The following is a 26,215-nucleotide window of genomic DNA, read 5'->3' as shown; positions in this document are numbered from 1 at the left end:
GGGCGGGGAAGGGCAGGCCCCGGACCGGCCTGGAGGCGCAGCGGCGGGCAGGGAGGGGAGGCCTCGGCACCCCCCTGGCAGGCCTGGGTCTGGCGCAGGGCTCTGCCCCACGGAACGCACACCTCAGCCGGGGCTGCTTTGCTGGCACTCGAAGGGCCAGGCCGACCCTTCCTCCTCCGGGCGAGGGGGGCACACCTCACTCGCCCAGCCCTCCCCCCTCCCCCCATGTGCTCTTGGCCTGCCTCGGCTGCTTCCTCCCCCCCTTCCCCGCCTTTGCCTGCTGGAGCCCAGAACTGCTGGGGAGACCCCCAGAGTGCTGCTGGTCCTTGCCAGGGAGGGCACAGGCACAAGAGCCGCACAGCTGGTCCTGCAGCGGGCCCTATTGGTAGGCCCCAAAGCCCCCCCACCCCCGGAACAGACCCCACGGCCGACCCCTGGCTCTCCCACAGGTGACCTCCCCCAGAGACCCTTGCTTCCGAGGGGGATGTGCCCGGAGTGGGTTCGGGGGGGGGGTGATGCCAGCCACACCCCCTTGCTGCAAAGCGCTTTGCCCCTCCGCCTTCCATCCATTAGAGCTGGGGGGGTCGTGCCAGTGGGCAGCCCAGAGGAGCCAGCCAGAGAGCGGGTGCCCCTCTGCGCGCAGCGGACCCTGCAGGCGGAGGGTGGCTGCCTGCCAGCAGCTCCATCAGCAGGCGGCTCTGGCCCAGACAGCCCCCCCCCACTGCCCAGCCGGCTCCCCACCGGGAGGACCACACCGCGGTGGTGCCAGCCTCCCACTGCCTGGACTCGCCGCAGCCCCGGCCCCATCTCTGGATCCAGCTCCTGCCCCGTGGAAACGGCTTGGCTTGGCTTCCCACTCCCTGTTCCTGGGTCGCTGCCCACTTGGGCCGAAGGTGGCTCAGGCCCCCACGGATGCTGCCCCACAGGACTCACCCCCCCATGCACACACACACACACACACACGGGGCTGCCCCATGCATGGGCCGGCAGCCCCCTCCTCTGCCTCCTGTCCTGGCACCGATGCAGCCGCTGCCCCCACACGGCAAGGAAGCCGCCGCTGGAGGCACCTACCCAGGGCTCGTCTGCAGCCCAGAGGATGATGCCTGCCCGGTGTGGGGCTGCCCCGCTGGCTGGAGCTGGCTTTGCAGAGAGCCCCCTGGGCGCCACGGCTGACATGGCAGGCCCCAGCCCTGCTTCCAGTTGCCCCGGGAAGGCCCCCCCCCTCCCTGCTTTGGTGATGCTGGTCCCCAGAGCAACCAGAGGCACCCTGGAGGGCCCTGGGCTGGCCAGCAAGTGCTGCTTTCTCCTGGCCCAAGGCCTCTGCCCAGCCCAGCAAAGTGGCCAGCGGCACCATGGGAGGGGGCAGAGGATGGGACCCTCCCTCGGCCCCCCAACGCTGCCCTGCCGACAAGCAGAGCTCTTTGGGGCCTTGATGGGGCAGGCTGAGGCGCCCCACACCCTGCCTGGCCTTGCAAGGTGCCGTTGGGGGTCCCTCTGCAGCCAGACCCACTGGCCTTGGCTCAGCGGCCCCCGCGTTCCAGCCCGGCCCGGCCCCTGGAGGCAGTGGACTCTGCTGCTCCCCCCCCCACGTGCAGTGGCCACACAAGCCCCCTGCGGCCAGGAGGGCAAACACGTTGCTGCACTGACGGCCACAGAACAGCCGACTCAAGGCAGGGCGGGAAGAAAAGGGGGGCTGGAGTGGGTGTGTGCACGTAGGGGGCTGCTCCCCTTCTCCGCCCACTCCCCAAGGCCCCGTGTGGGCTGTGGCAAGGGCCATGCTGGGAAAGACCCCAGCGCTCATCCCTCAGATGTCTAGGCGTCCGCCGCCTCCTGTGGGCTCCCGGTGGCTTCAGGATTTGGGCCACTGGGGAAGCGCCCCCCGCCTTCTGGCCATCTGTGAGACACACACACCCCTCCACTGGCCCTGGGGCAAGTCTCCTGCGATCTCGCCGCTTTGCGAGACTGTGGCCCCAGGCCTGGCGGGAGTCGTCTCTGAGCCTGCGGCAACTTGCCGCCTTCAAGCGATGGCCCGCTGCTTTCCTGCGGGGGCCAGGAGGGATCGACACCAGCCGCGCCGGGAGAGCAGGCTCTTGAGTGTGGGCCCGACCCCTTGCAGCGGCCCATGGCCCGCAGGGGGATCCCCGGCAGAGGGCAATGCCTTGGAGCATGGGCAGGACGCACTTCCCACCCTCCTCACATGACCTCGGAGGCCAGGGGACCAGGCTCCCAGCTTGGGGAGCAACATGGGCCCCCCCCGAAGTCACGCCTGGCTCGGGGGGGGGTGATGTGTGCCTGGTTCCGCCCGGCTCCTCGAAGCAGGGACAGGGAGCCCCCCTCCGCCGGGCTCAGCAGATGCCCAGGAGGGGCCCATGGCTCTGGCTCCTCGGGGGATCCCGAGTGCCTGCCCCCTGCCGACTGCAGGCCCGGCCCCATCTGCCCCCCTCCCTCCAGCTGGGTTCAGCACGGCCCAGAAATGCGACTCGGGAGCCCAACAGCTTCCAAAAACAGGTTTTCTTGACTAAAAGCTTGTCCTGAGCTCCAGGAAGCTCACAGGCTCCGTTTCCATCCAGTGTTTGCGACATCAAGTCCATTTCCCGCCTCGGGGCGTGAGGACGCGCAAGCGCACGGATCGTGGTCGCCGAGAGGGAGGAGGAGGAGGAGGAGGAGGGGGGCGGGAGTGGAGGTCTCCACAGCAGCCGCAGCCGCAGCAGCCTCCTGGTCAGCCCAGCTGGCCCCGCAAGCCTCGGTGGCCGTCAGTGGCTATGATCTCGCCCCCCAGTGGGCACAGCCCGCTCTGGCCTTTGACGCAGCAGCTTCCAAGGGAGTGAATGGAGAAGAGTCTGGCCGGCGGCCTGCACAGCGTCCTCGTGCTGCTGAGGCACTTCCGCCTGGGCAGAGGAGCCCCGGTGGCCCATCCGGCTCGCTCAGCGTGGGGGGGGGTGGCCAGTCAGGTTGCTGCTACCCCAGGCGAAGGCGGAAGGTGGCCACTTCCATGGGGTCCAGGTGGACGGTGGTGCTGTTGGGGGAGGAGCTGGCCAGCGGGTACATCAGGGTCAGAGAAGAGGGCTGCAAGGAGATCACCTCCAGGCCCTGGAAAAGGCTGCCGAGGGGCAGCTGGGAGAGGAGAAGGCGCAGCGGGTCAGGCCAGGGAGGAGGAGGCCGGCGGAAGCCCCCTGGCAGGAGCCGCCCCTCCCTCGGCACGCCTCCGTCCCGCCATCCTCTTACCGTGCCCTGGCTGGTGGTGCAATTGAAGCCCAGGTTCCTGGCCTCCAGGCTGCAGTCGAAGCCCTTGCGGTGCAGGATCAGCGCCGCCTCGGTCGAGGGCAGAGAGTCGTCCTGCAGAGAAACCGGCAGGTGAGGACTCCGGGCAGCGCTCAGGGCCCAGGCCCAGGTGGGCTTCCCGAGGGAGGGGGGCGGATGGGTCTCACCTCGCCTTGCAGCATCCGCAGGTTGAGGAGGTGGAAGTCGCAGGGCAGGGTGGCCGAGAGGGGCAGGAAGGAGCGGAGGGCCGGAGGGGCCGGCTTCTCCTGGAGGACCCGCATGGCCAGCACCTCCGCGTTCAGGTGCATGGAAGTCACGTGACTCAGGAGGGAGGGGAAGCCGGTGGGCTGGCTGTCCGGGACCTGCAGCAAAGAGAGCCGGGGGGGGGCGGCTGAGGCAAGCGCCCCCTCCCAGGCCAGGAGGGGCGAGTCCAGGCTGTGTGCTGAAGGCAGCCTGCAGAGAGGGCCCCCCCCCAGCGTCTAGGCTACAGCTGCTGATCTACTGGCAGGGCTGACCCCACACCGCAGGGCTGGCCGGCCCAGCTACGTCCCCACCAGCTAGTGCACAAGACAGGGCTGGGCTTTACCTCTTGGCTGTCAGCCTTGCTGCTGGGAAAGACCAAGTCTCTAAACACGGAGGCCAGTTTGGAAAAGAAGCCGGAGCTCTGGGGGGCGGGGAGAGGGGGGCAGGGAGAGGGGCGGCGAGAACAGCCACGTTACAAGAGCAAAACCGTCCCGGGGCGGGGGGGGGGGCTAAGCCTCCACTTCCTGCAGCGGGGAGTTCTGGCTGCCTTCCTCCGCTAGACCGCAGGGGACCTGGCCGAGCCCCCAGGGCCGGCATCTGGCCCCCCCTGGCGGGAGCTCAGCACTCTGCCCGCTGGCTGGATGCAGCCCAGCTCTTCTGCTTTCTCTCGCCAACTCAGCAGACCGAAGGAGGGAGGAGCTAAAAATAGCTGAGAGCTGACCTGGCAAGAGAAACAGGTGCAGTGAGCGGGGAGGGAGGAGAGGCCCCACTGCAAGCCCCAGCAAGGGGGCAGGGAGTGTGAATGCCAAGGACCAGCAAGGGGGCCGGGGGGCGGCTGGGATCAGGACAGGCAGTGCAGTGGGTGCCCCCGGGAAGCCGGGGGTCGCCGCTTCCTTCAAGGCCCTCCCTTGCAGCAGTTCCGGTCCCGGGGCCGATTCCCGAGAGAGGGCAAGCTCTTGCGCTGCAGGGCTGGCCTGGGCCCTGGGCTTTGGGGCCCCAGAAACGCCTTGTCCAAGGCTGCCTGAGCACCCCAGAGAACTCTGGGGACCCAAGAACTGGCGAGGGAGAAAGAAGCACCCCAGGGCCACCGTACGCGACATGGTGCGACTAGTCCGGAAGACAAAACGGAGCATCCCTGGGCAGAGGCAGCCTACCTCTGACTGAGGAGCAGGAGGAAACCACCACCGCGGCCTCCATGCCCTGCTGGCGCCTGGCTGGCCGTGGTGGGAAGAAGAAGCTGGGAGCTGGAGGCGGAGCTGGCCTGATCCAGCAAGGCTCTGCTCCTGCTCCCCCCCCCCGCCCCGATCCAGGGCCGTCCGGCAGCCGCTACCTTCGGAGCTGGGCTGCGGCGCTCCAGCAGGAGGCGGAAGCGGTGGCAGGTCCTCTTGTTGTCCTTCAGCCCCTGCCCCAGGCCCCGGTTGTCGTCCTGCATCAGCCTCCGGTCCAGAATCACCTCCAGCTGGCCTGCAGGTGGAGGAGGAGGAGGCAAGAGGCTGACCTTTGCAAGCACCCACAAGCGCCCGGATCCCAGCTGGCCCCCACACGGTGGGTCCTGCCCACGGCTCACGAAGCCCAGCCCAGAGGCCCTTGTGGGGGGGTGGGTGGCCGGCCTCCGGCCCCACCAGCTGCAGCCCTGGTCGCTCAGGCCTCTTGCTCAGTCTTGGGGGCTCCCAAACTGCCCCCCCGCAAGTGTCCGGTGCTTCCCTGGGGGGCACACAGGTACATGGGGGGCCGCCTTGTGGCCAGCCACACCCACCCTTTGGGTGCACCTAAGCTCAGGACGGTCCCCTGGGGCGGGCGGTGGCTCTCCCAAGGGGCATCCGGCAGAGCCCTGCCTGGGGCTGCTGCCGGCCTGGGAGCTGCTGCCAGCCAAGCCCCGCTGCTCCCACTGAGCTCCGGCCCCAGCAGCCCCAGAGCGCGCAGCCCCTCCCCGCCACTCACCACTGCTGAGGCTGGAGACACCCAAGGCTTGAGCCGTCTGCAGGGTCAAGCGGCTCTGCTGGTCCTGGATGTAGGCCATGACCGGCATGGGGTAGAAGTTGGCCTGGAGAGGGAGCTTCTTCAGATACTGCCGGCGCTGGATCTGCCGAGACGGGAGAGGCATTCTCTGGAGCAATCCGTGCTGGCCAGGCTGCCCCCCTCCACCGCACCAGCTCAGCAAGGGTGGGGGTCCAGCCCTTCCCAAGCCCCCTACCTGGAAGCCATTCAGATCGGTGAAGAAAGCCCCCTGGCTCTCAATGTCGGTGCTGAACCGCAGGGCCAGCTCCTTGTTGACGTGGTCACGGATGTCCACCAGGCAGGAGATCTCCAGGGAAAGCCCGTCCACACCTGGGGCCAAAGAAGGCAGGGGTGGCATCTGGGGGGCAAGCGCCCCACTCTCCCCACGGCTCCAACCCACCACCCCAAAGCCCCCACCTGGCACGTTGTAGAGCCGGACAACCTCCTGGACGTGCTGGTGGTAAACGGCCACCTCCGAGAAGAAGGGTCCCTCCGTCACCCGCACCACAGGGGGGTCCTTGGGGACGTAGGGCTGCAAGGAAGAGGTGGGTCAGGGAAGCCACAGCCCAGCTTGGGGCTCTCTCTGGGGGAAGTGGAACGACCCTTGTCTACTTATGCTCACCTCTCCCAGACGTCAGCGCAAGATACAACATAATTGAAACACAAATGACATGCATAACAAATAGGGAAGATATTTTCTGTTTCTTAGAGGAAAGAGCCCGACCCAGACGGGGCCTTTAGAACGAAGCTCTCGCGAGTGTCGGCTCGTTTTTGGTCTCCTTGGTGGCGCCTCCAACTTTCCTTTGCAACCACACCGGCAGTTGCCTAATTTGTCTAAGTTGTCTAATTTTACAAGTTGCCTTGTGCAGAATCAGACTGTTAATCCAGCTAGCTGAGTGTTGCCTGTGCTGACAGGCAGAAACCCCACAGGTTCTCACAGGGGTGGAGATGCTGCCGGGGCTGAACCCAGGGGAAGAAGATTGCATGCTGCTCGCAGCCCCCTGGAAAGAGGGGGCCACCCACCACCCACAAGGGGAGGCACAGAGAGAAGAACCCCGGCGCCTGCAAGTCCGTGGCCAAGTTCAGCCAAGTGCCCACGGCAGGCAGGTGGGTGCACGTGTGGGACACTCTTGTCCGAGCTCAGCTGCATAGGCAGTCGGGCTGACAAGACCAGTGAGGAGGAGGACGCGAACCCCCAACTGGTGAGGCCAAGGGAGGGGCCAGGGCTGGAGATGGGGGGGGAGATACGCCTGGCCCGGCCCAAGAGGCGGCTTGGCCACACTCGGGGTGGGGTGGGGGCCCCAGAGCAGGGAGTTCCCGGGGGGGCAGGGCTGCTCGTCTGGGAGATGGACAGAGACGGGGCCTTGGTCCCCAAAGAGCAGCTCCAGCGCCCCACAGGCTCTTGGCTCGTGCCAGCAGCTGCTCACCCCCTGAGCCTTTTGCCCTCGGCTTCCAGCCGGGGGGGGCAGAGGGGGGGCTGCTCTGGGAGCCCGGCAGGTAGGCAGCAGCAGCAGCAGAGCTGGAAGCATTGCAGCCTGCCTCAAGGCTGGGCCCTCCCCGGCCTCCCCCAGCCAGGCCCAGCTCTGGTCAGACCTTGGCCTCTCCGTCCGGCAGGAAGAGGTAGGCGCCGCTCTTGTCTTTGGTGCTGCGGGTCCCGTAGAGAAGGAACTGCCTGCTCAGCCGCTGCTCCTGCTCGTCTCCCACCGGGGAGAGGCTCTGCCAGGGAGCGGAGAGGGCGTCAGTGAGCACCCGAGGGCACGGGGCTGGGGGGCTCGCCCGCCCTCCCCACTGCTGCCAACGGGGGGGGGCGGGGGGGCGGCTGTCCGTACCTTGAGTGCCCCACTGGGCCCTGAGAAGCAGGCCCGCAAGTGCTGATTCTCCAGGCAAAAGTCATCCGTGGCAGTGGGGACCACGCGCACCGGGAAGGCGTCGTGCTTGCGCACGGGGAGGTCACGGCCGTGGAGGAAGAGGCGCACCGCCGACTTGAGCGTGTTGTGGCTGTCAAAAGACTTGCTCAGCTGCAGGATGCTGAGGCCCAGGGCTGGCAGGCGTGCCATGATGGACACCTGTCAGTCAGAGCAGAGACAAGGGCAGTGGCAGCCCCCCACGGCTCCCAGACACCCCACGCTGTGGGTCGAGGGGGCACCAGCAGGTGGGAGCAGGTCCTGCTGAGGCACAGTGGGCTGTCTGGAGCATGCCACAGCGCCCTCCCCCCGGCCCAGCAGCTACCTGGTAGACGTCGGGCGCCATGTCGGTGGCAGAGCTCCACTGGGCGCTGAGCTGCACAGCCAGGGGCTGCCCCTCCTCGCTCTGGACGCGGACGCGGGGCGTGTTCACTAGCAGGGAGACGACGCTCAGGCGCTCCTGCTCCAGGGGGTTGAAGACAACCACAAACCTGCCGGGAGGCCAGGAGAGTGGAAGAGGCCTCTGCCAACGCAAGCGTGTCCCCCGCCCCCGCGCACAACTGTCCCTCCATAGCCCAGCCCAGGCCCCCCCGCCCACCCCCCAGCCGGGCCAAACCCTGGCAGCCCAGTTCCCGCTGAGAGGCGCTCTCCCTCCCCACCTGGGCGCTGCCCCTCCCCACCTGGGCGCTGCGTCCAGCTTGATGACCGTTTTCTCCGGCAGGGAGTCCTGGTTGAGACGCGTCTCGTCCTGGAAGAGAGAAGCCGGCTCAGCGGGCCAGAGGTTGCGCTGTGGGGCCCACCCCGGCCAGGCCCCCCCCCGCCCCAGTCTTCCCCACATCTGGACCCAGAGGGGGCAGTCAGGCTGGGGCTCACGGCGCCAAGGAAGGGCACGGCCAGGTCGTAGTGGTAGGCCTCCTTGTCGCCCAGCACCAGGTAATGTGCGGCATTGATGAGGACCCGCTGGAGGTTCATCAGGGAGTGAAGCAGCCTGCAGGGCGGAGGGAGGAAAGGGGGCCATCAGGCGGGGGGGTCTTGGGCAGTCGCCCCCCCCGCCCCCGCCCCTCCCCCGCCCCGGACGCACCGGACCCCGTAGTCCACCACCACCGCCTCCTTGGCCGTGCCCGTGATGGCGTCGTGGTGCTGGAAGAGGCCCAGGTTGCGCCGGGCGTCGGTCAGCAAGGCGTAGTCCGAGAGCGGGTACTTGCTGTCCATCCCAGCGTGGCGGGCGTGACTCAGGGCCAGGCTGTACAAGATCTCGGCGCCCCTGAGGCCAAGGAGAGGGCAGCGTCAGCCCGGCCCCCCGGCCGCCCAGAGCCCCCCCCCCTTGGCCTGCCGGCCGGGCTGCTCACCGGAGGTGGGCCTCCAGCACCCGCCCCATGCTCTTGTAGAAGGGCCGGGAGGTATAGTAGCCCGTCCAGTAGTGGTCTTCTCGGTCCGCGTAGGAGAAGAAGTCCCCACTGACGACGGGGAAGCCGGGCGGGCGCATGCCGGGCACGATGCCCATCCGCTTGTACAGGGCATCAAAGTAGTCTGAAAGGGTCCCGAACTGGGCCTGCGGCAAGAGCCCCCCCCCCAGCCATGCATCAGGGAGGAGAGAGGCACACAGGGCAGCTGGGAGGGACGGCGGCCCCGTCCAGCCCCTCGAGCCTCCAGCATGGAAAGGCCCGCCCGGCAGCCACCCGCCCGCCCTCTCCCCCTGCCGGCCCGGAGAGCCAGGCCAGCCGCACCTGGACGTGGAGCTCCGGGTGGGCGTTGAGGAAGTCGAAGAGGCGCTGGTAGTTGAGGAACTGGGCGTCCCACTCCTGGGGCTTGTCGTAGCGGAAGTCGTCCCCCAGCGGCACCAGCAGCACTGGGCTGCGATAGAGCTTGGCCTTCTTCCGGTACTGGTCGAGCAGGAGCTGCGCCCTGCCGGGGGGGGGCGGGCAGGGGGGAGTCCGTGGTCAGGGGGGGCGTCCAGGGCTCTCCCTCCCCGAGCAGCCAGCAGCAGCAGCAGCCCTGCCAGGAAGGGGCCCCTCCCGGGCCGGGGCTGACTCACCGCTCGGCCACGTTGGCGCTGGTGATGGCCTTGGGCGGCACCTTCCAGGGGCAGTTGATGCGCCCTCCCGGCAGGCGCTTGAAGTCAAACTGGCAGCAGATCTTGGGGTCCGGGCCGCAGGTGTGGGGCACGTCGTAACTGTAGAAGGGCATCATGTGGCAGAGGATGTCTGTGCTGGAATCGGGATCTGAGGAGGAGGAGGAGGAGGAGGAGGCCAAAGCCAGCGTCAGGAAGCGTCCGGCGCGAGTGCGAGGCCAGGAGGAACTCCGAGGCCCTTTCGTCCAGCCAAGGCCCACTCGGCCATCCCAGCCTCCGACTGACGAGAGCAGGCGGGTCAGAGCCCACCCCAAAGGGCAAAGGCAGCTCCTGCAAGCGAGCCAAGCCACCTGCGGCCAGGAAGAGAGCCGTGACCCTGCCGCCACCAGCAGGCCCTCCAGGCCCCAGAGAGGGCAGCGGAGGTGGGGTCCCGCCCGGGCAGCAAGCCTGCTGGCCGCCCTGAGAGGCAAAGACTCTGTGGGGCCGGGGCGGGGGGGGGGCGTTGGGGGAAAGCACCAAGCGGGGCTGCTGCCCTCCGCCCTCCCGCTCCTCACCCCAGCTCTGCCTCCACATGAACTCCAGGTTCTGGGTGGCTGCGAAGTGCTTCTTGACGGCGTAGTGGACCCGCTGGATGAGCATGCTGGTCAGGTTGGCGCGCCTCAGGAGGTACGGCATGGTGGAGCTGTGTCCAAAGGGATCCACGGCCCAGCCCGAGCGCGGCATCACCCCTGCCGAGGAGGCCAGCATCAGGCCGGCCGGCCTGGGCCTCCCTGCTCCGGGGCCCTCCCCGCCCTCCTGCCCTTGGCCCACCTCCAGGGGCTCTGCCAGCCCTGCAGAGAGATTGGGGCCCCTCTGGAAGAGCCCTGCAGAGCCCCCCAAGGTCCCTCTCCAGGCACACGGGCCCCGCAGCCTCCCACAAGCACAGCCCCCCGTGCCTCCCTCTCCAGCGGCGACCCCAGGCAGCCTTCGGGGTCCCAAATGGGCCACAGGGCCAGGGGGGTGGGGGCCGGGTGGAGAGCTGCCTCCTCCCCCCACCCCGACACCCGCTGACGAGCCTCTCTGCAGCAGGCGCAGTCCTCAACCGAGTCCTCTCTCTGTGCCGGCCTCGAAGGGAGGCTGCTTCCCAAACGCGCGGCAGGAAGCGTCTTCTAAACCCACGTCCTGCTTCAAACACTGGTGTGAGCTGACATTTTGTGGCCGGTCCACCTCGTTCCACCCTCCCCGCCATCAGCTTCAAGTCTGTGCCATTGCAAAGCACCAGGAGCCACCCACGGCCAGGCCAAGCCACAACTAGAAGGTGACCCTCGTCCCGTCTAGCGGGACCAGCAAGCGCAGTGAGGCTCCCAAAGCCACAAGCCCTTTCAGCTCCCAGAGGGCCGGCCTGCCTGCCAGCCAGCCAGCAGACTCTCTTCAGCTTCTGGGACTTGCCAAGCGGCTCCCAGACTGCCCGCCCAGTGGGGCACATGAGGCTGCCACCCCAATCCCATGTGCCTTTGGTGGGACACACACCCTGCGGAGCAAAGGCCCCTCGGCGCAAAGCGACCCCTGCCTGCCCTCCAGGCCCCAGGCCTCAGCAGCCGCCCTCCCTGCTCAGCTGGGCTTCTGCTGGGCACAGGCTCTCTTCGCCGCGCCCACGGCCCCCTCGGCCCCACTGCTCACCCATGTTCTTCTCCAGCCACTGGTGGCCCTCGATGAGCTGGTCGATCATGGCAAAGTAGTGCGCGTTGGCTTCGTCGGGCATCACCCAGCCTCCGGTGGCCATCTCCAGCTGCCCGTTGCCCACCAGCCTGTGAACAGGACGCCTGCATCAGCAGCCATCTGGGGAGGAGCCCCAGCTTAGACCCCTGGAGAGGGTGCTTTCGGCGAACGGCCATCTGGTGCTTCAGAAGAAAGGGGCAGGCAACACCCCTTGCATGGTGGGACCCACAGCATGGAAGGCAGGCGGCCTGCGGGTAGGAGGGGGAGCAAGAGGACGTGGGCCAGAAGACGAGCCAGCCCTCGAGAGCACGGCTCAGGGGTCTGTCACCACACGCTCCTCTCTCCTGATGGTGCCTAACCCTCCTCCTCCTCCTCCTCCTCCTGGATGACTATGACTATATACCGCTCTTCAAGCAAAGTTCTCAGAGCGAAACAATACATAAGTAAGATGGCTCCCTGTCCCCGAAGGGATCACGATCTAAAAAGAAACATAAGCTTGACACCAGCAACAGCCACTGGAGGGATTGGGGTTGGAGAGGGCCAGTGGCTCTCCCCCTGCTAAATGTCAGAGAATCACCACTTTGGAAGGTGCCTCTTGGCTCAGTGAGCAGGGACCGAGCCTGCCCTGCGAGGCTCCTGTGCCTGGAGGGCGCCTGGCCTCTCCTCCGGCCCTGGAGGCCTTTGCACAGAGGCCACGCGAGGAGTGGGGGCCGCGTCCTCCTCCCCCTCCTCCTCCTCCTCCTCCTCCTCACCTGCGGACAGCAGCCCGCTTCTGGCTGCTGATGTTGTCCCACCATTTGGAGAAGAAGGAGATTTCGGACCAGATGAACCGTCGCCGGGGGTCTTCCTGCAGCTTCACCACCATGCTGTTCAGGATGTGCTGCGTCTGGTCGAAGTAGTACTTGTCGAAGGTCTTGATCCAGCCTGTCCAGGGGGGCGGGGGACAGGAAAGGGGGGGTTGCCACAGGCCCCAGAGAGACTCAGCCGGCCGGCCGGCCCCTCTGGCTCTGTGGGCAGAGAACCGCCCTGCGGAGCGGGAGGCCAACACGCTACCCCTGCTGCCCTCCCCTCACCCCACATCCCCCCCCCCCCGCTTAGTGGCAAGAGAGCAGCTGCCTGGAGGCCCACTGAGTGGAGATCTGAATCCCTGTCCGGAGGAAGCCCTGCACCGTGTGGCGACCGGCCCCTCTCTCTGTCCCGGCAAAGGGCGGGCTGGCTGCTTGTGCGTGCGTGCGCTGAGCCGGAGAGCCACCGCGGGGCCCCCTGGCCCTCACTGGGTGCAGACTGGAGCTTTCTCGGCATGGCTGGATGTGGGGCCACAGACCAGCAACCGGGTGCCTGGGCGGGGGGCTGGGGGCACCTGGGGATGTCCGTCGGCTCCTGCTCCTGCAGCTCCTGCCCACCTGTGGATGGGGCAGAGGCTCCGGCCGGCCCTGCAGCCACCCAGGGACCCTCGCGGGCTGCCCACCCATCCCCGGCCCAGCCACGAAGCAGCCTGCCCGCCTACCTGGGTCGTTGTGGGAATGCGGCACCACGAAGACTTGCAGAGGCTCCGTGCCCCACTCCTGGGGCTCGTAAGTGATGTCGAAGCCTTGCTTCCACACCCCGCCGTCCTGGTTGTCGTAGGGGAGCAGCGCAGACAGGGCCAGCATCTGAGGAGGAAGGGGGAGGCTCACTGGGGCCCGGGGGCCCTCTCCCTCCCAGCCGCCCCCAGGCCCCGGCCTCTCACCTGCAGCTCTGCCTTCTGGCTCTTGCCCCCCAGGGCAAACTGGCAGTCCTGGGAGGAGACCGCGTAGAAGCTGGGCCGGCTTTCTGGGGGCAGCACCCAGGAGCCATTGGGCATGTGGAAGGGCAGCACGGCCGGCTGGCCCTCTGCGTTGGCCGTCAGCTCCAGCACCGAGTCCTTGATGTGGCTGATGATCTCGTGGTTCTCTTCCAGGAGCTGCTCCAGCTGCTCAATCCGGTTCTGCAGCACCGAAATCTGGCTCTGGGGGCGGGGCGGGGGGGGCAAAGGGATGAGCAGACGGCCCCCCGGCTCCTGCTGCCTCCCCACCCAGCACGCCTGCTTCAGCCGTGGCTCCAGCCCTGCCTCCTGGGCAGTTTCAAGCTCGTACTGAGCTCCTTGGGGGTCTCTTCCCCAGGGAGCCGGATCACACCTGGGTATTCATAGCTTTGGAGTGGGGGGGGGGACTGGTATGTTGCACACTTACAATGTTGGGATTTTGAGGGGGGGGCGAAAATAGTACAAGGGAAGCATATTCTCTTGAGTTCGTCTTCCTCATGCCTTGAAGGAAGTATGGATAGCCCAGTGAAAGGAATGTCCAAGAAAACCTTTGAAGCTGGTTGAAACTCAGCATCTCTGTCATTGACCTGACAGTGAGCATGTTTGATGGAGTTTGTCCAAATATTTTTGGTTATTGCAAACACTTTTGTTGGAGATGTTGATACAGCACTTAAGACCGACACGGAGGACTGTTTAGTGTTGTTTGCAGTAAACAGAAGAAGAAGAAGGGGGAGCGGTGGGGGCGAAATCTGGTTTCAGTCCATTTTGGGCAATGAGAGTTCCCAGAAAACGAAAGTGTCGGAGTCAACATTTCCCCGAACCCCCAGTGGACAGCAGGCCCTGGCGTGGGGTCAGGCTTGGGATCAGCCAGGCGAGGACCCTCAGGAACTGGGGCAGCCCAGGGAGGAGCGACCCCCTGGCCTGGCCTGAGAGCGGCGGCTGCAGGCGGAGTCGGGCTGTGCCGGAGGACACCCCCCCCCGCGCGCCCAGTCCCGGCCCGACAGGCAGCCCCCCCCCCGTTCCGGGCCCTGCCTGGCCTCCCAAGGGCTGCGAGGGCGGAGGGAGCGTCCAGGGGCCGGGGCGGGGGCGCCTCTCTCCGGCGAGGTCTGCCGCCCCGGTGGGCGGAGGCGCAGCCGCTCACCCGCGGGAAGTTGCCGCCGTTCTGGTGCCGGGCGGGGTCGTGCTGCACCCGGTCCAGCATCAAGTAGAGGGAGAAGACGGCCACGCAGAAAATGGCCGCCCCGCAGACCGTCACCTGCTTCTTCAGCTTCATCCCGGCGGCGGCGGCGGCGGCGGCGGGGCTGCCCGAGCAGCATCTGCAGGACAAGCCGAGACGGGGCGGGGGGAGCGTGGTGGGGGCGCGGCGCGACTCGGCAGCCCCCGGCCAAGCCCCCGCCTCCCGCGCGGCCCGGCGGGCTCCCTGCTTGGCGGCTCGCTGCCCCCGGGCTGACACCGGCCAGGTCAGCAGCAGCAGCAGCAGCAGCGCAGCCGCCGCCCCTCCCGCCCTGGCTGCCCGGAGCCGCCTCTCCTCTGCTGCCCAGCCCAGCCTCCCGCCCGGCCAGGCAGCAGCAGCAGCAGCAAGAGCCTGCCCGCCTGGCAGCGCCCCGAGGGCCCCGCCATCCCCGCGCGGAGCAGGCCCGCCGCCTTGGCTCCTCCAGCCCCGCAGCAAGGGCGGCAGCAGCAGCCGGCCCCGCTGGACGCGCAGAGGCAGCAGCAGCAGCAGCACGGCCGGCCCTGGCCCGCCGCCGCCGCCGTGGTTGCCAGCCGGCAGGCCGGGCCCTGCGCCGCGCCGACCTCCTTCCCCGGCAGGCAGGCAGGCAGGCAGGCGGGCGAGGAGCCGGAGCTGCTGCCGAGCCGAGTCCCTCCTCCCCCGCTCGCCTAGGCCCACCTGGGCTGGAGCCGGGCCGGCCGGCCGGGCTGCTTCGCCTCGGTGGGGACCTGCCAGGCCCCGGAGCAGCAGCAGCAGCGGGAAGAAGACCCGCTCCCTGCCCGGGGGCAGCCGGACGCGCGCGCCTCCACGGGGGGGGGGGGCGGGCAGGAGGCGCCCAGCCTCTCTCTCCCCTCCCCGCCCGCCTCCCCCCTCCCGCAGCCCCGCCCGAGCGGCCGCGCTGAGACCAGGGGGAGCCGCCAGCGGAGCTGTCCGCCGCCGCCCGAGCGCGGCGCAGCTGGCTGGGACCCTCCCGGGATGGATCGGGGCCCTCTGGCCGCCCCCCGCTGCGCTGGCCTTACCCGCTCGCCAGGCTCCCGCCTCAGCCGCCGCCGGCTCTGGCGCTGGGAAGGGAGGGGGTGGTCGTCGCCCCACCTCCTCAGGCCGCGCCCCCAGCAGAGACCCCGCCACACCAGAAGCAGCCGCTTCCGACAGCAGCCAGAGCGTGCGAGCAGCGCGCCTCTGAGCGCGGACAGAGGGCCAGCCCAGCGTCCAGGAAGGGCCGCCTGCTGCCGCCTCGGGAAGCAGCCAGGACAGAGGAACTCAAGCCCCAAGGCAGCTGGCATGGCTGAGACAGGTTCGCGGCACTCGCCAGGGGCCTGATCCTGCCGCGAGGGCTCCGGAGACCCAGCACTTTCCCTGCCGGCCTTTGGGAAGCAGCAGGAGCTACGTCTGGTCAGGGAGAAGCCTCGACTGGAAAGGGAGGGGCAGTTGGGGGGGCCGTGTGGTGCTGTGGGGTGAACTGCCTGAGCCTATTGCATGGCGAGGTCAACCTGGGACTCGGGGGCAAGTGGGTCAAAGGGGCCTTGGTGGGGCTGGATGTTGTGTTGCACCTGCTGGGTGCTGGGATTCTGACAGCCAGGCTGCCAGGCGGACACGTGGATGCTGGGCTTAAATGGCTCCCAGGTGCCTTCGGCCATTTCTTCACTGCAGCCACACGCTTGTCAATGACCCCAGGTCTGAACGTTACTTCTTGTAACAGACAAGCTCCGCCCCGCCTCAGCTGTGCTGGTCTCCAAGCGGCCCCTGTCAGACCACCTGCCTCCCTCCTTCAGCTAGTGGGCTGCCCCCGCCCCCGACATCACTATGGCTGGTGGTCGTTAGCAAGCATACAGAACGCTCTGCTACTGTCCGGAATCAAAAACCCTGGTCTCTCTCCTGAAGGCAGCTGCTGGTCAGTTTCGACAGATGGCCCCGAGCTCGGTCGTCTTGAGAGGAAAAGCATCACTGTCCTCCCCCCACCCCGTCCCAGTGGGGTGCGTTCCTGCAGCCTCCCCGACTGGTTGTCTTTTGCCCTCAACATCTCTCCAGCCTCTCGAGCCTGCAAAGGGAAGATGGACGATGTTGTCCTTCTTTGGGAACTGCTCCAGGTCTGCAGCAAACACTTTGAACTGTGGACGGAATCTCAGCAATGGGCTCGACTATGGGCTCCAGTTGGCCCCTGCTCACTGGGCCAAGAGGCACCTTGTCAAGTGGGGGTTCGCTTTATATTGAGCAGTGGGAGAGCAACTGGCCCTCTCCGTCCCCAGCGCAACATCCCTCCAGTGGCCATTGCTGGTGCCTCTCTTATGATTCTTTTTTAGATTGAAAGCCCTTTGGGGACAGGGAGCCATTTTATATTTATGGATTTCTCTCTGTGTAAACCACTTTGGGCAGTAGATCTACATATTCACCATATTCATATGCCTGGAATGAGGATGTGAGTCTCTCTCTTGGGGATTCTCGATATGGGAATAGCTGTGTTTGTGGCTGCAGCCCTGGCAGTTCCTTGGGGGTGAAAGTGTCCCTGACCTCCGCACCCGCTTGGTCCTGTCGCGGCAGGCAAAGGCCATTTCGCTCTCCTGCAACTTCCCTCTGCCCTGGGTGGCCCCCCCCCCGGCACTGCTTTCCAGCTTCTGATGTATTGACCTGTCTCCCAGGTTGTGATAAAGATTGCTGAGATAACAGGAAATTGCTTTGCACTCTTCTAAATAAAAGAAGTGCTGCTTTTTATTAAAGTATCGACGATATGCTGCCCTTCCAGCCTTCACGGCCACCCCAAGCCAATGTACAACACAATCAAATTAAAAGCTCCCCCCAAAGAAAGAAAAAACAGCAACAAAAGAGCAGGAGGTCGGGGAGGGGGGAGGAAGGAACCAAGCTAGCGCCCCCCCCCCAGCACTGCGGGGCAAGAACGGGCCTCAGAGGCCTTTGGGGCTCCCTCGCTCCTGCTGCCCCTCCTGCCTTGGGACGCGCCAAAGCTCCAATGTGCTGCCCTTGAGAAAGGCTCCCTTTGCTTGGAGCCAGGCCCTGGGCGGGGAAAGGGAGCCCCTACACGTGACGCTGGGGCCTCTGCCGTGTGGCCTCCCCTCCAGACAGCAACGCGCAGGCAGGCAGGCAGGCAGGCAGGCAGGCGGCTTCTTCTTCCGCAGCCGGCCTGGGCCAAGGTGGGCCAATCCAGGAGGAGGAAGCAGCAGCAGCAGCAGCAGCAGCAGCACGAGAGCCGAGGGCGAGGTTGGGAGGGGCAGGGCCCAGCAGCAGCCCCCCCCCCGCCCTGCTGCCGGCTGCCGTCCAGAGCTCAGAGGTCTCTCCGCTGCCTCTTCTGAATGGCGACCAGCTCTTGGTGGAGGGTGCTGAAGTTTGGCCGCTCCTGGGGCTCATATTCCCAGCACCTCAGCATGAGCCGGTACACCCCCTCGGGGCACTGCTCTGGGGCATTCAGCCGCATCCCTGGTGGGGGGGGGAGAAGCACAGCTGGGGTCACAGGCGGACTTGGCAGGGAGGAGGGCGCTGAGTCTGTGCTCAGAGGCAACGCCAACATCCCAGCAGAGCCGTGCAAAACGGGGGGGTCTTCTCCACCACCACCACCATCCCGCCCCCGGGTCAGGAACGCCACAGGAGGTGGCCTGGGGCTCATTGCCATTCTGCTCCGGCCCATTTCCACAGCAGGCGTCCACGCGGGAGGGGCCTGGCCTGCCCCCCAAGGGCCTTGTGGTCTGACAGGGTCCATGGGCTTCGCGGGAGGGAGACGGGTCTGCCCGAGGCCTCATCCCAGCAGGGCAACAGGGGCCGCCCCTCCTGACTCTCGGGGGCTCTGAGGATGCCCTCCGCGCCCTGACAGGCTCTGCTTCAGTAGCCAAGGAGCTTCTGCCGAAGGCTGCTCAGAAAAGGCACAAGGAGGACCTTGAAGGCAGTCGGGGGGGGGGGCAGGCCTCTGCGCGTCCAAAGCAGGCGGCTGCCCACCTGCCTTCTCCATCCAGAGGGGCTGCCCCACGGGGGCCAGGAAGGAACCTCCCTCCTCGCCCCCCCCATGAGGAGCCCTCGGAGCAGACCCCGGGGCCGCTCACCTCTCTCCACAGCCTCACGGGTCTGCTGGTTGTTCATGGTGGGGTACGGCGTGGCCCCCAGGCTGAAGGCCTCCCAGAGCAGAACGCCAAAGCTCCAGACGTCACTTTCCGAGGAGTACCGGCCTGGGGAGCGGGGGGGGGGGGGAGAGGGTGAAGCGAGGCCCTGCCTGGTGGGCTTTGGGCTGGAGGTCGGCCAGACCCCACCGGCTGCCAGGAGAGGGTCTCCCTCCAGAGACGCCTCCCCTTGCAGGAAGAGGCCTGGGAGGATGCAGGCGGCCGTGGCTGGTGGCCGAGACGGGACTTCTGGCCCAGGACGGCTCATCGGGGAATCTCTGCTGCCAGCTCACTGGATCGGGGCCTGCCTCAGACCCCCCCCCCGCGCCAGCCCTCCCCTGCTCCAGGACCCTCCTGGGGCCACAGCTGCGGCAACCGATACCATAGTTGAGGGCCTCTGGGGCTGTCCACTTCACCGGGATCTGCTTCATGCCTCCGCTGGAGGAGGAATACACGCCGTCCTCGCGCTCCCGGGACATGCCAAAGTCGCTGATCTTCAGAGCATTCTTCTCGGTCACCAGGCAGTTCCGTGCCGCCAAGTCCCTGGGGGCAGGACCAGACCCAAATTGTCCTGTGCCCCCCGGAGACTGGGGGGCTTCTAGGCCTACCTGTGCCACTTATACTGGCAGCTAACACCCAGAGATGTCCCCCCCCCACACGCACGCACACACAGAGCTCTCCCTTCCTGCCCAGAACTAGCTCCCCCCCCTCCCCGGCCCAAGCCCTCTCCTCTCCAGCCGCCCCCCCCCCGAGAGGGGCTTGGGTGCAGCCTTTCAGCCAGCATGGGCAACAAGCGGGTGGCCACGGGGGGGGGGAGGAGGAGGCGGGGCTGCACGGGGCAGAGAGGCTCTGCCTTTTCTCCAGGGAGCCAGCATCCGGCCAGGCAGCCTTTCGGCCCCGGAAGCAGCCCCGCCCCCTGCCAGGGAAGGGCCTTGGAGGTGGGAGGAGCCTTGAGAAGCAGCCCTGGGGCAAGGAAAGCCACCGCCTGGGTGGCCGCCAGGGGGCTCACCGGTGGATGCAGCGCTTGCTCTCCAGGTACTCCATCCCTGCCGCGGCATCTTCCATCATCTTGAGCAGCTCCTTGGCCTTGAGCCGGATCCCCTCGTTCCGCAGGAAGGTCAAGAAGTCCCCCCCTGCAGGAGGAGGAGGAGGAGGAGGAGGAAGGGATGGAGGGCTGAGTGGGCCACCCTTTGGGGCTGGGAAGGAGGGGAGTGGCCTGCAGGGACCCACGTTTTAGGGGCGGCTTGGTTGCGAGGCACCCGAGACGGAACTCCCTCCTGGCACAAGTGGTGGGGGCGAGGAGAGGAGGAGCACCTGGGGCTCTGGGTGGCAACAAATGACACACTGGGGCAGTGGGGGGGGCAGGTGGGGAGAGACCCTGTTCTGGACGGTCCGCTGCAAGACATGGCTCGCTCGGAGAGAAGGCCTCCTGTTCCAAGGGAGGCTCCTTCTGCTCACCAGCTGCTGAGCAGATGACCCCCCCGCCCCCCCCTTGCTCCAGTTTACGCTTTGTGTGGGTTCTGAGCCAGGCGGCAGGGGGGAGCAGAAAGGGACGCGCACGTACCCTGGACCAGCTCCATGACAATGTAAATCGGGTGCTTCTGGGTGCAGACGCCAATGAGCCGGACAATGTTGGGGTGATCGTACTGCTTGAGGATCCTGCAGGGAGTGTCAGAGGAGTCACCGGGGCGGGAGACAGCCCATGTGCCAGGTGAGGAGTGCCGGGGGGGTTCCCCCCCACCTGGGCTCCACTGTGTGCCCCCCCCCAGCACACACCCAGATGTCTGGCAGCTCTGTGGCGGAAGGTGGGATAGATTCCCAGCTCCAAGCCAGAGCTTCGGGGTGGCCCTGACCAGCCACCGCAAGGAAGGCAGAGACCTGCACCGCACGCGTCTCCAGGAAAGAGGCCAAAGAGCTGGCCTTTCACAGGCTTCTTTCCAAGGAACTGGAAGGCTGGCGGGGGGGGGGGAGTGGAACTCTCCCTGCCCTGCCCTGCCCTGCCCTGCGGAGCCGGCCTGGGGACCCCCGCCTGGGTTGGGTTGGGACGGGACTCCTGGGGAAGCACGTTCGGCTCCCCTGAGCTCCACCCCTGTGCCCAGAGCTGTGCTCCATACACACCTGGCCTCCTGCAGGAACCGGGCCTTGAGCTCCAGCGGGAGAGTTTCGCGGCAGGACTTGATGGCCACCGGCATGTTATCGCAGCGCAGACGCCCACTGAACACCTCCCCAAAGTTGCCCTGGTAGCCAGAGATGGGGGGAGAGAGAAGGCCCAGGAGCAGCTGGCCTTTGCCCGCAGAAGCAGGAGGCTGGGCGGGGCTGCAGGCCTGGCGCTCCCAGTGGCCACCCAGGGGCCCCCTGCATCCCTGAGCCCGCTGGGCACAGCCCCTTCCCCACCCCTGCAGGCTGCCAGGGCTCCCTTGTGGGGGGCAGGGAGGCCCGCCAGGTGCAGTGTGCCCAGGGCGGGGATTGGGGGCCGCCTCTTGGTCTGTCCTTGCCATGTCTGGGCAGGAGAGAAGCCTGGAAGCCTGGAAGCCTGGTCCAACTGGGCACCCGAAGCCAGCCCTCCTGCAGGGGTGAGAGGGAGCCACAGAGCAGACCCCCCCCCTCCGCCCCGCCCCGCCCCCGCTGCTGCCCCTCTTCTCTTCTGGATTCCCACTTGGCAGAGGGGCAGCCCAGGCTCAAGGACAGGCAGGCACCTGCCTGGGGCCATTCAGCAGAGGGCGGGATCCCAGAGCACCAGCCCCCCCAGCTGGCCACTGGACAGCTCCAGAGCTGCAAGGGTGGCCTCCTGCCCCCCCCCGAGAGCCGGGTCCCTCACCTGCCCGATGCGCTCTCCCAGCAGCACGTCCTCATGGTCCAGCACCCACTTGTCCTGGAGGGAGGGAGGGAGGGAGGGAGAGCAGCCAGCCCGTTGAGTTCGCCCCAGGGCAGGGGGCTCCGCGTGCCCCCCTCCCCCCCCAGCAGAGCCAAGGCCGAGAGCAGCTCTACCTTGACGACGGCCTGCAGCAGGAGGACACCGCTCTTCTTGGTGAGGGGCTGCTTGGCCTTCAGGAAGTGCTCGATGAGCAGCGGGATGGTGGGGAAGGCTTCGCCCTCCAGCCGGTACAGGTTCTGCGGGGGGGGGCGGGGGGCGGAGCAGCCGAGTTAGTCTGGGGCCAGGCAAAGACACCGCCGGTGCTGGTGGCGGGAGGGGGGCCTCTTGGGCCAGCTGGAGCAGGGGGGCTGCCTCCACTCTGGACTTCATCACAGGGCGGTGGGCAAGACATGGACCTCCCACGGCACCGAGTCTGGCCCTTGGCCCGTCCAGCTGGGTTACTGACTACCCTGACTGGCAGCGGACCTGAGCGGGGACTCCCAGCATGCAAAGCAGAGGCTCTGTTGCTGAGCGGGGGCTCCTCCCCAGCTGGCTCCTGACGCGGGCGCCCCGGTCAGAGGCTGGGCTGGTGGGCCACGGGCAACTTGCGAGCGCAAGCGGAGGTTGGGTCACGCCAGGCAAAGCCAACGTGCACGGCTTGGCCATGAGTGGCCAGTGGCTGCCTAGGAGGAGGTGTGCCCCCCCCCCCGCTCTGCCATTCCTCCCCCTCCCCATTTGGCCCAGAGGAGCCTGCGAGGAGGAGGAGGAGGAGGAGGAGGAGGAGGAGGAGGAACAGCCAACGACCCTTCCTTCCTCACCAGCGAAGCCCCCCCCCCGCCCGAGGTTGCCGACCCTGCCCAGTTGCTTTGGGGCCCTGAGTCTCGAAAGGACCTGAGCCTGGGGGTGGGGTGGGGTGGGGGCTCCAGCTAGCTTGCTCCCCCAGTCGCAGGGAGAGGAGGGGCAGGGGGCCGGCCCTCCGCCTGCCTGTCACTCACGTCAGTGGCTTGCAGGATGAAGTGCCGCGGCTGCCCGTCCCACAGCACCGACAGGACGTACTCCTGCTTGCCGTGGCTCTCCCGCACCAGGAAGTCTCCGCTGGCCTGCAGCAGCCGCTGCACCTCCAGGCGGGGGATGGCTCCGTGGTACCAGGCCTGCTGGCCCAGGGGCTTCTGCACCTCGGGCAGGAGGGGCACCGGGGGCGGCGGCAGCTGAGGACAGAGAAGCGGGGGGAGGGGGGCATGAGGGGGGGCAGCCCGCCAGGCCAGGCCAGGCCAGGGGCAGGCAGAGGCAGGGCCAGGAGCCAGCGGCTTCAGGGGGGCATGGCGGGTTGCTCAGCAAGCGGAGGCACTCACCACGAGACGTGGCCGGAAGATGCCGGTGATGTGGTGCTTCAGGGCCTCCAAGGCCGGCAGCCGGGCTCCCTCACGCTGCTCCTGCTCCTGTCCGAGGAGGTGGGGCAGAGCGAGGGTGAGGGTGGGGGCAGGAGCCAGGCGCCTGGGGTGGAAAGGGGCCCCCTCCAGCCAGGGCCACAGGCGGCCTCTTGATCTGGCACTTCCTCAGGGGGTGGCCAGGCTTGAAGCCAACCTTCACCTCAACCACACTGCCACAAGGGGCGGGGAGGCAGCCGGCTCAGGGCACTTGGAGGAGGAGGAGGAGGAGGAGGAGGAGGGCCGGGGTGTGGGAGGTTGGCCCCCTCTTCAGCGAGCCTCCCCCCCCCCCCACGCACACGCATACGCACCCCAGAGGAGAGTGACTGACTGTCGAACTGCAAGGGTGGGGCAGGTGGGGGGTCCCTGGAGCCCAGTCCGTCCAGCTTGTGCTGCAGAAGGTCCCGCTGGGCCTGCAGCTTGTCCTGAGCCCCCTGGGCCAGCTGGCAGAGGTGCAGCGCTTCGTGCAGGCCCTGGCGCTTCCCCAGGAGGAGGAGGCTGCAGGGCGGGGGGGGAGAGAGAGAGAGAGAGAGAGACCCCCGCCCGGAGGGGCCGTTGAGAGAGGAGGAGAGGCACCCTGAGCCCCACCTCCCTGCCTTCTGGGCTCTTCTCCTCCACACACACACACCCCCGGCCCACAGTCCTGCTCCTGCTCCGAGTGGCTTGACTGGTAGAGGAGAGACCTTGGCAGGCGAAGGGCCTGATCCCTTCCCGAGCTGGCTCACCTGGTCTGGAGCTGCTGGCTTGGGCGTTTGGACGGCTTCAGGCAACTCACTGGCTCCCCCCAGAAGCACCGCCACTTGGCGCCTGCCCCACACTGGGCCCGGGGACATGCGTCAGCCCCAGGCTGGCCCCCTCCTCACTCCGTGCCAGAGTCAAGGCCGAGCTCCTGGCAGCAGCCCGTCCCAACTGTGCGTGGAGGCGGGTGGAGTAGAGGCCAAGACGTGCCCCCAGACGCAGAGCCTTCCACAGCAAGCCAGGTCGGAAGAGCACCCAGGGGGGCAAAGAGGCCGCTGCGGAGGGCATCGCTTCTGCTGGCTCCACCACCTTGCCCCGCCTGCAGGGCCCTTCCCAGGCTGCGGGTGCACAGGTGCAGCCTGCCCTCTGCCCGCCCCGCCCGGCCTCTGCATCCCACACGGCCTGAGCCTCACCGCTCTCCGGGGCCGCCAGCCTGCTCTCCGCTCTGCAGCTCCTCCTTCAGAGCCTGGACCCGCTGCCTGTGGCCCTCCGTGCTCTCCGTGGCCCCAGCCAGCTCCTCCTCCAGTGCGGTCAGGCTGCCAGAGGGAGGAGGGCAAGGCCTGAGCCGGGCATCCAGGGCCGGGGCGCTGGGGCCTCCCTCGGGGTCTCCGCAGAGCACTCCAGCCCTCTGGCTCCAGCACGTGCCCCCTCCGCCCCCGCCCCCCCCCGAGCGCCCGGCCCTGTGGCCCGCTCCCCCTCGTCCCCTCTGGGGCCATATTCCTCCCCTTCCCCAAACCCACGTGTGCTGCATGCTCTCCAGGGTCAGCTCGTTCAGCTGCAGCTCCCCGGCTTCAAGGCCTTCCGTCTCCATCTCCTCCAGCAGGCTCTCGTCGAAGGTCACCGGTGCTGGAGGTGCGCTCCCACACCTGGGGAAAGGCGGCCCAGAGCGCAGGGTGGGCAGGCTGCCTGCCTGGAGACTGCTCCGCCCGCCCCAGCCAGGGCACAGCCCGCCCAGCAGGCAGCGCCAACCCACCTGCACGGCGGAAGGAAGCCCTTGTACTCCAGGGCCGGCTGGAGGCGCTCGATGGCCCTGCTCATGGCCTGGTGCACGGAGGCCATCTCCTCCTGGACCAGGCTGGTGATGCCGGCATAGTCCTGCAGGGTCTCCTTGCTGTCGGGACAGAGACAGGCCGCTGGCCAGGGGGCCGACGCTGCCAACACTGTGGGCCCCGCTCAGCTCTCCCTGAGCAACTTGTGGCCCTCGGCGCCACCTCCCCCCCCCCGCTGCAGGCAGCCCCTCTTCTTACGCGATAGTAGCCATCTCCTGGTGCAGGCCGTAGAGGGACTGGAGGAGCCCGGGGAGGGTCTGCTGGTAATGGTGGCCATGGTGCACCTCAGCAGCCTTCAGGGCCAAGACGTACTGGTTGTGCAGGGAGTAGAGTTTCCACAGGCTCCGGACGTACCTGTCCTTGGCCTTCTCGCGCTCCTTTTCTGCAGGGAGGCCACAGGAGCACAGGGTCAGAGCAGCTGGCCAAGGATGGCGGAGGAGCCGGTGCGGCAGCTGCCGGGGCTGGGAAGAGCCTCCCTTGCTGCCACACCCACCTTTGTTGGCCTCCTGGTACTTGCGCTTGGCCTGGGTGCTCTCCCGGACGTGGGTGCGGTACTGGGCCCTCAGGCGCTCCGGCTCCTGCTGGGTGGCCTGGAAAAGCCAAGGGGGCAGCCTTGAGTGGCCGCCATAAGCAGGCTCGGTGCCAGCCCTGCCCAGAAGGGGATGGCTCCCTCCCTTCTGCCTGGCCTTGTGCCCTGCCTCTCCTGGACCCTAAGCTGGGGTGGGGTGGTGGTGGTGGTGGTGGTAGGGAGAGCCGTTCCCTGCTGCTGCTGCAGCATCGCAGCCCCCCACTAGGTGGCACTGCTGTGTCCCAAGGGAGAGGCCCGGTGGGGTGAGCAGACGGGCGGGCAGGCCGGCCGCCCTACCCGGGTGAAGTCCTGGCTCATCTGCTGCCACTGCTCTTGGTAGCTCCGGCGCAGCTGCTGCTTGTCGCGGATGAGCAGTCCCAGCTTCTGCAGGGGCCCAGCGACCAGGGCTTCGGCGTGGCGCTGCAGGACCTGGCTCAAGGCCTCCGTCTGGGTCACCAGCGACCACCAGCACTGCAAGCAGAGGGCAGGAGAAAGAGGGAGCGCTGGGGTGGCGGGTGAGCGGGCAGGGGGGCACCCAGGCCAGGCCGGACCCAGACTGGGGGGGGGGGGGCCTCGGCCTCTTGCAGCCAGCCAGCCAGCATCATTCGCAGCCCGCCCGCCCCCCCGACCGCTGTGGTGCTTGGTGCTGCACACAGGCTGGTCTGCAGCCGCACTGCCCCCCCCCCATCCTCTTGAGACGGGGCTCACACAAGCCCAGCTTAGAGGAGCATGGCGGGGGAGGGGAAAGGGGGACTGCAAGAGATTCCGGAGGAACCTCCTCCAGGGCAGGCAGCAGCCAGAGAGCAGCAGGAGGGAGGTTTCTCACTGTGGACTGGCGCCTTGGCTACGGCGACCTCTCCCCCAGCCAGAAGCCTGGCGGGGCTGCTGCTGCAGCAGGGGCTGCCTGCTGCCCTGCCCGCGGCTCGGTCGCCCTCACTCCGCCCGCCCACCCACCTGGCTGATCTGGCCGCCGGGCTGGCCGCCGCCCTCGTGCTTCTCGGCCAGGCAGTGCATCTGGTGCAGCTGGGCCGCGTACTCCCGGTCGCTCTTGGCGCGCTGCCCCATCCACTTGCGCAGCCCCTCCAGCAGCCGCAGCTCGGCCTCCTGCAGCTGCAGCAGGGCGCTGTGGCCCTCGGCGCAGCCCAGCTGCAGCCCGAAGCCCACCATGGCCGGCAGGGAGCCGCCGCCGCCGCCGCCGCCGCCGGTCCTAGAGCGAAGCAGAGAGCGGGCGCGGGAGGGGGGGACCTTCAGCCGCCGCCGCCTCGCGCCTCCCGGCTGCTCGGCCAGAGGCGGCCCGCCCGGCCCCTCCTCGGC

At 67.8% G+C, this 26,215-nt stretch overlaps 2 protein-coding genes across 7 annotated transcripts; both read right to left on the bottom strand.

Moving 5' to 3' along the window:
- Positions 1 to 2,496: 2,496 nt before the first annotated feature.
- MAN2A2 (mannosidase alpha class 2A member 2) lies at positions 2,497 to 15,219 on the bottom strand. Of its 4 annotated transcripts, none has more exons than XM_053272402.1 (24): positions 15,188 to 15,219; positions 14,100 to 14,274; positions 12,905 to 13,162; positions 12,683 to 12,827; positions 11,928 to 12,099; positions 11,137 to 11,264; positions 10,032 to 10,205; positions 9,442 to 9,628; positions 9,134 to 9,311; positions 8,756 to 8,958; positions 8,488 to 8,670; positions 8,280 to 8,394; positions 8,087 to 8,154; positions 7,732 to 7,897; positions 7,332 to 7,568; positions 7,096 to 7,218; positions 5,920 to 6,034; positions 5,699 to 5,832; positions 5,446 to 5,587; positions 4,835 to 4,968; positions 3,848 to 3,925; positions 3,429 to 3,623; positions 3,226 to 3,336; positions 2,497 to 3,114 (listed from the first exon to the last, which is right to left on the bottom strand). In XM_053272402.1, exons 2-24 carry the CDS (start codon positions 14,229 to 14,231, stop codon positions 2,959 to 2,961), a joined length of 3,534 nt encoding a protein of 1,177 aa, XP_053128377.1. In that variant the 5' UTR covers positions 14,232 to 14,274; positions 15,188 to 15,219; the 3' UTR covers positions 2,497 to 2,958. The 4 variants fall into 4 exon arrangements, with proteins under 4 accessions (XP_053128377.1, XP_053128375.1, XP_053128378.1 ...); XM_053272400.1 differs by having other exon boundaries at positions 14,847 to 15,202; XM_053272403.1 differs by lacking the exon at positions 3,848 to 3,925 and having other exon boundaries at positions 14,847 to 15,195.
- A 1,617-nt stretch (positions 15,220 to 16,836) lies between these two features.
- Positions 16,837 to 26,212, bottom strand: FES (FES proto-oncogene, tyrosine kinase). Of its 3 annotated transcripts, XM_053272417.1 has the most exons (18): positions 25,856 to 26,209; positions 25,199 to 25,372; positions 24,827 to 24,923; positions 24,532 to 24,715; positions 24,258 to 24,395; positions 24,025 to 24,150; positions 23,698 to 23,820; positions 22,858 to 23,044; positions 22,472 to 22,558; positions 22,115 to 22,327; positions 21,254 to 21,376; positions 21,084 to 21,137; positions 20,384 to 20,502; positions 19,830 to 19,924; positions 19,275 to 19,398; positions 18,648 to 18,808; positions 18,212 to 18,334; positions 16,837 to 17,594 (listed from the first exon to the last, which is right to left on the bottom strand). In XM_053272417.1, the coding sequence occupies exons 1-18, from the start codon at positions 26,066 to 26,068 to the stop codon at positions 17,443 to 17,445; spliced, it is 2,493 nt and encodes an 830-aa protein (XP_053128392.1). In that variant the 5' UTR covers positions 26,069 to 26,209; the 3' UTR covers positions 16,837 to 17,442. The 3 variants fall into 3 exon arrangements, with proteins under 3 accessions (XP_053128392.1, XP_053128393.1, XP_053128394.1); XM_053272418.1 differs by lacking the exon at positions 21,254 to 21,376 and having other exon boundaries at positions 25,856 to 26,212; XM_053272419.1 differs by lacking the exons at positions 25,199 to 25,372; positions 25,856 to 26,209 and having other exon boundaries at positions 24,258 to 24,417; positions 24,827 to 24,920.
- Between the last annotated feature and the right edge of the window lie 3 nt (positions 26,213 to 26,215).

Source organism: Hemicordylus capensis, chromosome 10 (genome assembly GCF_027244095.1).
Source record: "Hemicordylus capensis ecotype Gifberg chromosome 10, rHemCap1.1.pri, whole genome shotgun sequence".
Lineage (NCBI taxonomy): Eukaryota > Metazoa > Chordata > Lepidosauria > Squamata > Cordylidae > Hemicordylus > Hemicordylus capensis.
Note: the sequence above shows the minus strand (reverse complement) of the source record. Positions and strands in the feature narration are given on the sequence as shown.

What these genes read in the sequence shown, in the direction of transcription:
- MAN2A2 (XM_053272402.1), bottom strand. Translation starts at nt 14,231, where the DNA reads ATGAAGCTGAAGAAGCAGGTGACGGTCTGCGGGGCGGCCATTTTCTGC. An exon ending in GTGGCTGGAGAAGAACATGG is followed by an intron (nt 10,206 to 11,136) that starts GTGAGCAGTGGG and finishes CCTCCTCGGCAG; the next exon opens with GGGTGATGCCGCGCTCGGGC. An exon ending in GGCCCAGTGGGGCACTCAAG is followed by an intron (nt 7,219 to 7,331) that starts GTACGGACAGCC and finishes GCTCCCTGGCAG; the next exon opens with AGCCTCTCCCCGGTGGGAGA.
- FES (XM_053272417.1), bottom strand. Translation starts at nt 26,068, where the DNA reads ATGGTGGGCTTCGGGCTGCAGCTGGGCTGCGCCGAGGGCCACAGCGCC. An exon ending in TCTTCCGGCCACGTCTCGTG is followed by an intron (nt 22,328 to 22,471) that starts GTGAGTGCCTCC and finishes CTCTGTCCTCAG; the next exon opens with CTGCCGCCGCCCCCGGTGCC. An exon ending in AGCAAGCGCTGCATCCACCG is followed by an intron (nt 18,809 to 19,274) that starts GTGAGCCCCCTG and finishes TCCTGCCCCCAG; the next exon opens with GGACTTGGCGGCACGGAACT.